We start from the raw sequence: 12,729 nt of genomic DNA, 5'->3' as shown, positions 1-12,729 counted from the left end.
CAGTGGTGGGGACCCTCAGCGCATGGGGCCAAGGCCCGCAGAAGACCCGGGAGGGAGGAGGCTCACAGCAGAGCAGGTCTCCTGCAGAGCTGAGGGCCCAGGAAGGGGCCCTGGTTCTAGAAACGTGCCCAGGGTCTCACGCAATAAAGCCTGACTGTGACCAGCAGAATCAGGGGACGGTTGGGGGCGTACCAGGACAGCACTCGGGGACCATGAGGATCCAGACGGGACTGGAGGAAGGACTCACCTGAGAAAGCGCAGGGAACCCATCGCGCTGAGACCGAGGACTCCACGCCGTGTACTGCTCCAACTCCGTTCAGCAGCCCCAAACGACCCAGCGCCCGGGCCGGACTCCGCGTGGAGGGGCAGACTCACGACTGCGCTCTGCAAAGGGAGTCAGGGCGAGATCTTGGGGCAGGCGCCGGTGGCAGGGCTCTGGACCCTACCTCCCCGCAATGCCGCAGCCTGCCCGCAGCCTCTGCGGTCCAGGGCCTGGGATCCCAGAGCCTCTTGCCTGCCGTGCCAAGGAGGGGCTGTCCAACTCCCGACCTACCAGCGCAGAGCCCACAGCTCCTGAGTGTCGACGCTGCTAGCCCGGGTGCAGATGACCTTCAGCCCTGGGAACTTTGCGTTATCGTTCTGGCCCTGGGTTGTTCGAACTGCGAGTCCATTGCCAGCTTGCAGAAAACGCGCAGATGAGTGGGAGGACAGGAGGGAGAAAAGGACGCCCGCCTGTACTTGACAGAGCAGGAAGTCCTGATGCCTCAGGTTCCGCACTTTACCCAGTGCCCATTATGTTCAGATACAGCGCTTCTGACTAGAAATGGATGAGTCAGTTGGGTACATAATTAGAACAGTTTCAATGGGATAGGTAAACGCTGCATGAAAGTTGCAGAGTGCAGTGAAGTACAGGAGGGTAACACTTTTCCCAAATTAGTTCCTTTTATTAAAGATTGTATTTATTATTTATTTGAGAGGTACAGCTACAGACAGAGAGAAAAGTCTTCCATCCACTGGTTCACTCCCCAAATGGTCGCAACAGTCAGAGCTGGGCAGATTCAAAGCCAGGAGCCAGGAGCTTCTTCCAGGTCTCTCATATGCACTTGAGCCATCTTCCGCTGCTTTCACAGGCCATAGCAGAGAGATGGATGGGAAGAGGAGGAGCTGGGACATGAACTGCACCCCATTTGGTGCCATAAGCTAAAGGCTTAGCCTACTGCACCACAGTGCAGCCCCCCACCCCGAATTGAATCTTGACAAGAGTGAGAATTGTCTTGGGAGTGTCTCGAAAGTGTCTGCACAGCACAGTACATGCACAACCTACTTTGGAAATCTCGAGGTGTGAAGTACTTGGAGCCTGGCAGGGGGCAGATCAGGCGTGGCCATTGCTGTGGGTGCAGGGCTAAGTAGCTCTGTATCTTTGCAGAAACCAGTGGGGTGGTTGGAGACCACTAAACAATCTCAAGCAGAAATAAAGTGAAATTTTGGTTTTATGCAGATTACATTGTGGAGGCTAAATGGGAAATAGACAAGTCATCCCATAGACCTGGTGACTATAGAATGAGGGCGAGGGTTGCTCTGTGGTGGCAATAGGAAGCAAGAGCAGGATGTGAATTCAGGGGTAAAAGTGGCAGCTCTTAATAACTGCATAAGGTGGGTGGTCCACAGCAAATAGTCTGGGAGACCACTACGTTTCAGGCTAAATAACTTCTTGTTGGGTGTCACTGAGATCGAGGCAGGGAGAGACAGAGATTTCAATAGAGGAATGATGTGCCCAGTTTCAGAAATGCTGGATTTGAGGTCCCTATGTTCATAAAAGCAACCTTTTGATGTTCTCTCTTGGATGCCTTGCTTCTTCTCTCCCGTACGAAGCAAGAACATAGATTGAAACCCAGAATGCAGTCCTAAGAGAATACCATGGGTCGTTTCCTTCTTTACACATATGCTTTCCTCGTTGAGCCATAAGCACCTGAAAAGTTTGCACATTATTTATCTTGTCCTCATTCTCACATTGTTAACAATGCACTATTGTGACCATTATGATTTCCACCATATGACTATGTAGGTTTTATAGCCACATAACATACTTTTCTTTGTCAGTATTTTTAAAACTATTCTAGGGCTTGTGACTTGCTATCTAAAGTGTAGAATAAGCTACTCTGTCTCTGCCAGAACTGATGCTGGAATTTTAATAAGAAATGTTATCAAATAACTGTTGTGTTAACACCATGTTGAGTTTTCCCATCCACAAATATAGTGTATGTCTCTTCATTTATTTGGATATTTTTCATCAGAATTTTGTCATTTTTCAACACGCAAAGCCTATGAATATTTTGTCAGGTTTATTCTACTTAAAACAGGCAGAAATAAAACATTTCCTTTGAAATTTTTGAAAGGATATTGTATTTTTAATTTATGTCTTGAAATATTTGTTACTGGCCTGTAGAAATGCATTTAAGTTCCTTGTTTTGATCTTATGCCCTGTGACTCTGATAAACTCACATATTAATGTTAGGAGATAGAAGAGTTCTTGTTTTTTCTACATAGTTGATTATGTGGTCTACAAATATGGGCAGTTTTATTTCTACCCTTCAGGTATGCATGGTATTTTTTGTCTTCTTATAGTAGCTAAAATTTCTGTGTTTAAGAATAGTGGCAGCAGCTGGCGTCGCGGCTCAGTAGGCTAATCCTCCGCCTGCGGCGCCAGCACCCCGGGTTCTAGTCCTGGTCAGGGCACCGGATTCTATCCCGGTTGCCCTTCTTCCAGTCCAGCTCTCTGCTGTGCCCCAGGAGGGCAGTGGAGGATGGCCCAGGTCCTTGGGCCCTGCACCCGCATGGGAGACCAAGAGAAGCACCTGGCTCCTGGCTTCAGATCAGCGCGGTGCGCCAGCTGCGGCACACCGGCCGCACCGGCCATTGGGGGGTGAACCAACGGAAAAAGGAAGACCTTTCTCTCTGCCTCTCTCGCTCACTGTCCACTCTGCCTGTCAAAAAAAAAAAAAAAAAAAAAAAGAATAGTGGCAGGAGGTGACATTTATATTTTGTTTCCAGTGTTGATTGGAAATGTCCATTGTTTACCATGAAGTATGATATTAAGCTATATACTTTATGTATATACTTTTATCGAAGCAGGTAGCTTCCTTGTATCCTCAATTTGCTGCTGCTTTTTATTCGGAATGTGTGATGCAGTTTGTCACTGTTTGAACCTTTTCTTTCCCTATTTTCTGTTATATCTCTGTACTAGCTTTATTTCTGAATGGTACCGCTACCAGATACACAATTTTCAGTTGGAAAGTATTTTCTTTCAGCACTTCAAAAATATCGTACCTCTTTTTACTAACCTCTGTAGAAAAGGTTTGAATTCCATGTCTTGAAATTGATTGAAACTCCAAATGGAGTTCTTTTAAACGTAATATGTCCTTTATCTCTGGCTGCTTTGAAGATTTTAGTTTTCTGCCTGATTATGATATACTTTGTCTGCATATTTCTTTTGGATTTCTCATTTTTTGATTTATTTTGCTTCTTGAATTTTAGTTTTAAATATTTTGCCAAATGTGGAGCTTTTCATCCATTTTTTAAGCTGAGTCATAAATCACAGTCATAAAATGTGTATGTACAATTCTCTGGGTCTGGGAGTATTCTTAAGGATGTGCCACCATCATCTGTAAATACAGGAAATTGTCATCACCCCAGAAAGAGGCTTCATATTTATTAGAGATCAGTCCCAGTTCCTCCCTCCTACCCCAGTGACCATCAGCATACATCAGCTCTGTGGATTTGCTACTTTGGATAGTTCATAAATATGAAATCATACAATATTTCGAAGTTAATTTTGAGTGGCTTCTTTCACTAAACAACATTTTTTCAAGGTTTGCCCATACTGTTGCATGTAGCAGTGTTCTTATTGTATGAATAGGCCATAGTTTGTTTATCCATTCAGCTCATGGATATTGGACTTGTTTCCACTCTTATCTATTTCACATAATGCTTCCATGAATGTTCATGTACAAGTTGCTGCATGAACACATTTTTAACCCTCTTGACATGTCCCTGAAAGGATATCCATTAATTTTTCAAGTAACTTTCCAGCCCATATTCTCTTTCCTCTCTGTCATTCTAATTATATGAACATTAGATCTTTTATAATCTCCCACTGATTTCTGAGTTTCTGTGTTTTTTTCTTTTCATTTGTTTAGTCTATTTTTTTCTGCTTTCAGATTTGGCAGCATCTATTTTTCTGCCCTCGAGTTCTCAAATTCCTTCCTCTGCATACACCAGGCTATGTGCTGCGAGTTACAGCAAATCCAGAAAAAGGAAGATGAAGGAGGAGGAAGGGGGGAGGAAGAGAAAGAAGGGAAAATGTAAAATTCACAACATACAACATCCAAAAGAATATGTGTCAAAACAAGAAGCAAGCAGATGCAATGATTAGGAATGAGAAAACATTTAGGAGACATTTCAGGGGCACATTCTGCCCTCCAGCCACCCCAGCCTTTGTTCACCACCAACTAGCCACTTCCCTCTTGTTTTAAAGTTTTTACACAGGCTTTTCACCTTGTTTGAATGATGCATTCCTTTTATAGCAGACTCCAAAAACCTAAATGGGAACATGAATCTTTCAATTATTTTCTCTAGTGACGACTCTGTTGCTTATCTACTAAATACCACTTATATCAAATCTTTAATTGTTTTCTTTCCTTATGTGCTCATCTTTAATTTTGTTTTGTTTCTGGCTATAATGGACTAATAACCATGCTCATCATTGAATTCAGAAGTTGATTTATCAAATCATGGTATTCTTTCATAATCAACTTTACAGGAAGAAAGTCAAAATAAAGCACATGGTATTCTATGACAAGCAGGTAAATAATCCATTTATAAAATGACAGAGTTATGGAATACATTGGGTAAGGTCATAGATTATATATGGTGATACCATAGAGTTGGTGTGCACAGTAGATGAGCCATTTCAGTTTCTTGTAACAAACATATATAATTTCCTGTAACAAATATAGTTAGAGGGCAAACATTTTCCAACAATAACCAGGTAAAATGCATTTTCAAGTTCAGGAATTTAAAGATTTTGCTTCTGAGAACAACAAAGAAATAAGTCTTTAAACTGATGCAATCTAGCATCTCATTCTCCTCAGTAAATAAGTAAAACAAAAAATCAATTTTATGACAAAATACAGAGAACGCCCACAATCAAGTAGTACCAGCACCCACATGGCTAATGCTCTTCACTTTGTGTGCCATTATGAGAAATGGCAATAAATGTTCTCAGCTTTTTCTCCATTATCTCAATAACAAAGGAAATACCGGTCCAATGAGTTAGATTCTCAAGGACATTTAGGTCACTCACTTTCTCTCTTACACCATTGTGAATTGTGAGATTTATTTCAAGTAAACTCCTTAAGAAAGATTGAACCAAAGTATTTGGAGCTTATTATATTCAATCCCCACATACTCTCTATGAGAATAGGGAGTTTAGGTGTCTAGGTCACTATTGGATCCCTGCTAGCACCTAAAAACTGCCAGACATTAAACAGGCCCTCAATGAGTGCTTCTTCACTGTACAATGGGTTAGACAGCAAGAGGAAGAGAGGTGGATTCCCCTAATGTTTGGTGAACATGAAATGTGAAACATCGGGCTAAAAATGAGGGAGACTCAAAATCTGGGAAACAGAGTTTTGGTCACAAAAATCAGAGAGGACGGGACTGATCATGCCTTGAAATGTAAAGATGGCAAGTCATTCTTTAAGAAAGTAGTTTAGCCGGCGCCACAGCTCACTAGGCTAATCCTCCGCCTTGCGGCACCCGCACACCGGGTTCTAGTCCCGGTCGGGGCACCGGATTCTGTCCCGGTTGCCCCTCTTCCAGTCCAGCTCTCTGCTGTGGCCAGGGAGTGCAGTGGAGGATGGCCCAAGTGCTTGGGCCCTGCACCCCATGGGAGACCAGGATAAGTACCTGGCTCCTGCCTTTGGATCAGCGCGGTGCGCAGGCCGCAGCCATTGGAGGGTGAACCAACGGCAAAGGAAGACCTTTCTCTCTGTCTCTCTCTCTCACTGTCCACTCTGCCTGTCAAAATAAAGAAAGAAAGAAAGAAAGTAGTTTAGTCAGGTTACCCCAACCTTTAATTGGTGGCCATTGGAGGGTGAACCAACGGCAAAGGAAGACCTTTCTCTCTGTCTCTCTCTCTCACTGTCCACTCTGCCTGTCAAAATAAAGAAAGAAAGAAAGAAAGTAGTTTAGTCAGGTTACCCCAACCTTTAAACTGAGAATGAGTGCACATGCTTTAATAGGAATAGTATTAGTATTGAGAGAAAAAACACACACACACACACACAACAAATCTAATTCTGCAAGTCACAGTTGGCTTTATTTCCGATTCTGGAGTAGGGCAAGAGTCTAGGCCAAAAATGTTTCAGAATGCTTCATCCATCACATAGGAAGGTTGTATTTATTTATAGCAAGAGGAAAGGAAGTGATGTTCAGAAAATGGGGGTGAGGGACTGGTGCTGTGGCTTAGCAGGTTAAGCCATCATCTGCAGTACTGGCATCCCATATGAGTGCCAGTTCAAGTCCCAGCTGCTCTACTTCTGATCCAGCTCTCTGCTATGACCTAGGAAAGCAATAGAAGAGGACTCTAATCCTTGGACCCCTGCAGCCATGTGGGAGACCTGGAAGAAGTACAAGGCAGGGCCGGCACCATGGCTCACTTGGCTAATGCTCCGCCTGAGACGCCGGCATCCCATATGGTCACCAGGTTCTAGTCCCGGCTGCTCCTCTTCCAGTCCAGCTCTCTGCTGTGGCCTGGGAGGGCAGTGGAGGATGGCCCAAGTGCTGGGCTCCTGCACCTGCGTGGGAGACCAGGAGGAAGCACCCGGCTGTAGCGGCCATTTTGGGGGTGAACCAACAGAAGGAAGACCTTTCTCTCTGTTTCTCTCTCACACTGTCTGTAACTCTACCTCTTAAATAAATAAATAAAATCTTTTTAAAAAATCCCAGTTTCATGGGATTATTAAAAAAAAAATAAGTAGAAGGCTCCTGGCTTTTAATCAGCTCCACTGTTGCTGGAGTGAACCATTAGATAGAAAGTCTCTCTCTCTCTCTCTCTCTCTCTCTCTCTCTCTCTCTCCCCCTCTCTTTAACTCTACCTTTCAAATAAATAAAATAAAATCTTTAAAAGAAATGGGGGTGAAGAACAGAGACAAACCAATTGTTGACAGTTGGCATGAGTCCTATTTGAACATGATTTGAGCAGTTGGATGCTTGTGATTGGCAAAGACTCAGCTACCTGTCAAAAGTAACTACAGGTTGTTTTACAAACAAAGTTAGGTTGTATTCACTGTGTATGGAGAAATGTTTCGGCCAAATTTAAGACATGGAGAGAGGTAGGACTCAGCCAGATTTAAGTCAATTCAATTATTTCCTACCTTTTAGTCAATCTTTCTACATTGAAAAATTGAGAAAAAATGTGTGCATTGATGTCCTGAAGTCACTTTTTGTCACCATCATAAATAGTAGGTTGGATCTCAAACCTACTAGGTGTGGGGAGCAACCCGGACTAGACTAAGTTACTGGAATTAAGACTTATTCTATGCATCTGCTCTCCCACAATATGGCGCTGAGAAGGGAGAAACAGCTTCTACACAGCTGCCTCCAGTTCAACCAATAAACTGTAGGACCTGCTCCTGATTGGAGGAGAGCAGCGTACTCGGCGTGTGGGTAGCAGAGTTGGGATTGGTGGAAAAGGACTATAAAGGAGGAGCGAGACAACATGCACCAGGAACATCTAAAGGGAACACCTGAGGAACACCTGAGCAGCCCCCGAGAGAGCCGGCCGGCGGTGTGCCGCTCCCCCGTGGAAGTGGGGAAAGTGGCAGGGGGAACCGCCCTTCCACGGAGGTGGAAGGGACAGTAGCCAAGCCGGGAAGAACCAGCAGCAAACCCGGGGAGGGCCGAGCACAAAAGAACAGCGCAGGGTCCTGTGTCATTCCTCCACGAAGACGGGGAGCAACACTAGGAAATAGCAGAACAGTGAGTTTTATAAGATGGGGTAAAATTATGGGGAAATTGTTTAACATCAGGTTACATCAGGGTTTTTTTCCTAAAAATTCAAGTGGAAGAGAATTTTTATACTAACTCAGACAGACCAGAACCACCAGCTTTCAGGGGAAAAACTGGTGTGCTTGGGGATCTTACCTGCTCTCTTAAAATTTCAGTTTGATGGTGTAACACTGAGCAAGAGTGCCTCCATTGTGGTCTAGTGTGTTCATGCCTCGTGCAGGAGCTCAGTCCAACACAATGGCCTCTCACAATTTTTTAGCAATTTTTAACAATTTCTCCTCTTTGAGCAAGGTTTTGACCCTAGGTGAGAGTGTGACCACAACTTGAGTCTTTAGCAATACTCTCAGTTATGGTCATTTTAGGTTTAGAGCTTCAATGCACCACTCATAGTTTATGTTATTCTCATAATCACACAATTCTTTGAGTTTCTGTCATTTCAAAGACAGACCATTTGACACCCTATGGATAGCTGCATGCAAACATTCAGGTTTTTTTTTTTTTTGTTGTTGTTGAGAGAGAGAATACAGTCCACTAGGGAGACTTCTATTGTAAGTATCAAGAATAACACTGGCCAGTGCCGTGGCTCAGTAGGCTAATCCTCCACCTTGCGGCACCGGCACACCAGGTTCTAGTCCCGGTTGGGGTGCCGGATTCTGTCCCGGTTGCCCCTCTTCCAGGCCAGCTCTCTGCTGTGGCCAGGGAGTGCAGTGGAGGATGGCCCAAGTGCTTGGGCCCTGCACCCCATGGGAGACCAGGAGAAGCACCTGGCTCCTGCCTTCGGATAGGCGCGGTGCACCGGCCGCAGCGCCCTGGCCACAGCGGCCATTGGAGGGGAACCAACGGCAAAGGAAGACCTTTCTCTCTGTCTCTCTCTCTCACTGTCCACTCTGCCTGAAAAAAAAAAAAAAGAATAACACTAAGACCCCTTATCCAGGGTCCCTGTGAACCAAAGCAATAGAATCAAATAGGTCAAACAATCACTCATGAGAGAAGAATCTACCCATTTTAGACAAGTAGCCTATTCATTGATCTTCTGCAATTATCTATAATAACTGAGATATTCATTCAAATGCAACAGGACCTGTCAACAACTGTACAAGTTCCTCCCTGCTCAGCCTACTGAATTTAGGGCAAGTGATCCAGTACAATTCTACAAAGAGAGCTTAGAGAAGTCCGTGATGCAGCTTAAGCTTTTGCAGTGGAGTCTGCTGTAGAGCCTAGTAGGATTGTGGGGAATAACTTTTTTATTTTTATTATGTTATTTAGCTGAAAGAGAGGTTTTTCATCTGATGGCTCACTCCACAATGGCTGGGCCAAAGCAAGAAGCTAGGTCTCCCATGTGGATGGCAGGGACCCCACCACTTGAGCCATCATCTGTAGTTTCCCGGGTTTGCATTAGCAGGAACCTGAATCAGGAGCAAAACTAGGACTTGAGCCCAGGCATTCTGATATGAGATGCAGGCACCTGAACTGGTAATTTAACCACTAAACCCAAAGGATACATTTCTTTAAAAAAAAAAAAAAAAAAGGATTTCTTTTATTTTTCTGGAAGTGTTACAGAGAGAGAGGGAGACAGAGAGAGAAATATTCCATCCACTGATTCACTCCCAGATGGCTGCAATAGCCAGGGCAGGGTCAGGCCTAAGCCAGGAGCGAGGAGCTTCATCCAGATCTCCCATGTGGGTGCAGGAGCCCAAGCACTTGGGCTATCTTCTGCTGCTTCTCCAAACCGCCAACCTCGGATGGGATATATTTCTAATCATTGTCTTATTTACATCTACTCAAAGACATGGGGGAAAAAGAGACCTAACAAATGATGCCCATCAAGCACCTTGGGACACTTCTGGTCTCCCATGCGGGTGCAGGGCCCAAGCACTTGGGCCATCCTCCACTGCCCTCCCAGGCCACAGCAGAGAGCTGGACTGGAAGAGGAACAACCAGGACTAGTACCCGGCGCCCCAACCAGGACTAGAACCCGGGGCGCCGGCACTGCCGGCAGAGGATTAGCCAAGTGAGCCATGGCGCCGGCCTTAAATACAGAATTCTAAAAACCTAAACTACTGACACCTAACAAAGCAAGAATTAATCACACAAGACTGAATAAACTGACAAAATTCACAAGTTTCTCTCTTTTATTTAAAATGTTAGTTCTATACTTAAATTTTTTTCTTTTAGGCTTAAAGAAACTTTTCCTGAGTTTTCTACAGTCTATAAAAATTTGGTAAAGTATATTTTTTCAAACAATGATAAAATTATTTACATTTTATTTCTAAGTCACCCAAAATTTTAAAAAATTAATTTTTGTTGTGTTTCATGACAATGTGATTATTATTCACAAAAGTTTAGTAAAATTATATTCCTCATAACAAGACATAGTTGGAAACACTAGTTTATCTAAAAATATACACAATGTGCCTGATTTCAGGGGTTCACATCTCACAGTAATAAATTAAATTGTCACTTCTTAGGAAGCAGAAACTCTAAAGTCGTCCTTGATTCTGTATTTTTGACAGTTTTTCAGATCTGAGATTATTATAATGATAAATCAAGTTTTCTTGCTGCACTGAAATTAGGTCGTCAACTCCAAAACTACAAAAAACTCTTAGATTGCAGTTCTGTTCATTGTTTTCATGACGAAAACTGATTTGTCATGTTTTGGTTAGCTTTACTGTTGGAGTATTTTTGTTTTTTGGTTTGTTTGTTGTTTGAGCTTTATGCCTGTTGCCTCTCTGAATTCTACAGAAGTACAACTCCCAACATGATGCTGCCCAGCACTTTGAGATAACTCTCGCCTACAGAACAGATAGGGTTAAATTTAACGATGGACTCAGGGTAAAGTTAGTTTAAGAAGCACTCTTTCTAAAACCTTTTTTTGGGGGTGGGGTGGGGGGTAAATAAGTTGTAAAAGGTTTTTGACACAGACTCCTGATAGTCAATCACTTTCCTCCCAACATGGAAGCAACTAAGACCACCAAACAGAGCAGGTTCATCCCGAAAGAGGCAAGGAAGCAGAGCTACAGGAAGATGATGGATCACTGATGTCTTCAGAAAAGATCTTGATCACAAGGGAGGAGCATAAAAGTTGAAAAATTAAAATTGAGTCAGCAATGGCAACCCTAAGCAAAAATATATGAGGCTAAGAGGTTATGAAGAAAAGGCTCTTAAGCCTGATTGCCTGATAATAACTATCACAAAAGGCTCTGCCAGAGCTACAAACTCTATGAAGTCACCGGATCAAAAGAGAGATGCTAACTAATCCAATGCTTAGTATTCTCACCCCTGATGCTAGAATCTAATACAGCTCCCACATGCAAGCAGAAAAGAACAAAAAGCCCTTGACCTCTGTATACACTAGACACAGGATTAACATGGAATATTGACCCAAAAAATGGATTTGGATAATAGCGTAGTATCAGACTACATTCTGATGAAATGGAGCGATGTCTATATAGTGGCAAATTCTTCCTGCTCCATCTATATCACCACCTCATCACACGTGAAAGCAAATATTCATGAGATGAAGTTTAACACTCCTGATAAAAGCAGTGGAAACTCATGTAGGGTTTAAGTTGCTTATGTTATGTTTGCACAAATGTTATAAACAACCAAATTCCATTGGCCACCTGTCCCCTTAAAAAGGGATTAAAAGGGCCGGGGCTGTGGTGTAACCAGTAAAGCCTCCGCCTGCAGTGCCAACATCTTATATGGGCGCCTGTTAGAGTCCCAGCTGCTCCACTTCTGATCTGGCTCTCTGCCATGGCTGGGAAAGCAATGGAGGATGGCCCAAGTCCTTGGGTCCCTGCACCCACATGGGAGACCCAGAAGAAGCTCTTGACTTCTGGCTTTGGATCAGCACAGCTCCAGCTTGCAGCCAAATGGGGAGTGAACCAGTGGATGGAAGACCTCTCTCTCTGTCTCTCTGCCTTTCCTTCTGTCTCTGACTTTCAAACAAATAAATAAATCTTTTTAAAAGGGGGGACTAAAAATATGCATTTCATCATGTCAGGGTCTTTCATTGCAAACTCCCAACAATGTCCCTATTCACCAGGAAGCGGTCAGGATAGAATCAGTACCTGTTTCCCACAGAAATGTAACAGAAGATTGATAATGGGGAGTTTCAACAGCGATTAGAATGTTTCCTTCTTTTCATTGTCCATTGAAGAAATAGTTACTTTAGTTGCAGACTCTGCAGCTGATTAGACTTATGTCTATCTTAACAGATAAATAATGCTTGCCTGAGAATTCCAGAAACTTCCCTTGAGAAAGTCAACTGAAGTTGCAAAGTAATCTGGTTCTGCTCAGTGTGTATAAAGATCTGGACTTAAACTGTAAACTGAAAATAACCACGGCGACTCCAACCAGCTCCCTATTGCCTGGTCAGAGCTGAATGCAATAGATAAGACTACACTTGATCATATTAGACCTATCATAGCCACAGTAGTAAGGTTTTATTTATTTATTATCACATTTACTTGAAAGGCAGAGAGGCAGACAGGCAGGCAGAAACTTACTTCTGCTAGTTCACTCCTCAAATGCCTGAAACAGCTATGACCTGGCCAGGTTGAAATCGGAGCTTAGAACTCAGTCTAGGTCTCTTGTGAGTGGCAGGGACTCAACCGCTTGGGCCATCACCAGCTGCTTCTCAGGCTGTGAAATAGC

General features: G+C 43.6%; 1 protein-coding gene across 3 annotated transcripts in view; it reads right to left on the bottom strand.

Annotated features, from left to right (window-relative positions):
* The window catches only part of LOC100345977 (beta-galactosidase-1-like protein 3), a 60,925-nt gene extending 60,227 nt beyond the window's left edge, over positions 1-698 (bottom strand). The window contains exons 1-2 of one of the 3 annotated variants that reach the window (XM_089314542.1): positions 554-698; positions 248-384 (exon numbers count right to left, since the gene is read on the bottom strand). In XM_089314542.1, the coding sequence (XP_089170668.1) occupies positions 248-270 (23 nt within the window). In that variant the 5' untranslated portion in view covers positions 271-384; positions 554-698. Of the gene's footprint in view, positions 1-247; positions 505-553 lie in introns of those variants that run through there. The other 2 variants (XM_089314549.1, XM_008248356.4) reach the window with 2 other exon arrangements.
* Between the last annotated feature and the right edge of the window lie 12,031 nt (positions 699-12,729).

Source organism: Oryctolagus cuniculus, chromosome 1, assembly GCF_051225735.1.
Source record: "Oryctolagus cuniculus isolate XC-2025 breed Fujian yellow rabbit chromosome 1, ASM5122573v1, whole genome shotgun sequence".
In the NCBI taxonomy this organism is placed as follows: domain Eukaryota; kingdom Metazoa; phylum Chordata; class Mammalia; order Lagomorpha; family Leporidae; genus Oryctolagus; species Oryctolagus cuniculus.
This window is presented reverse-complemented; position numbering and strand designations above follow the sequence as displayed.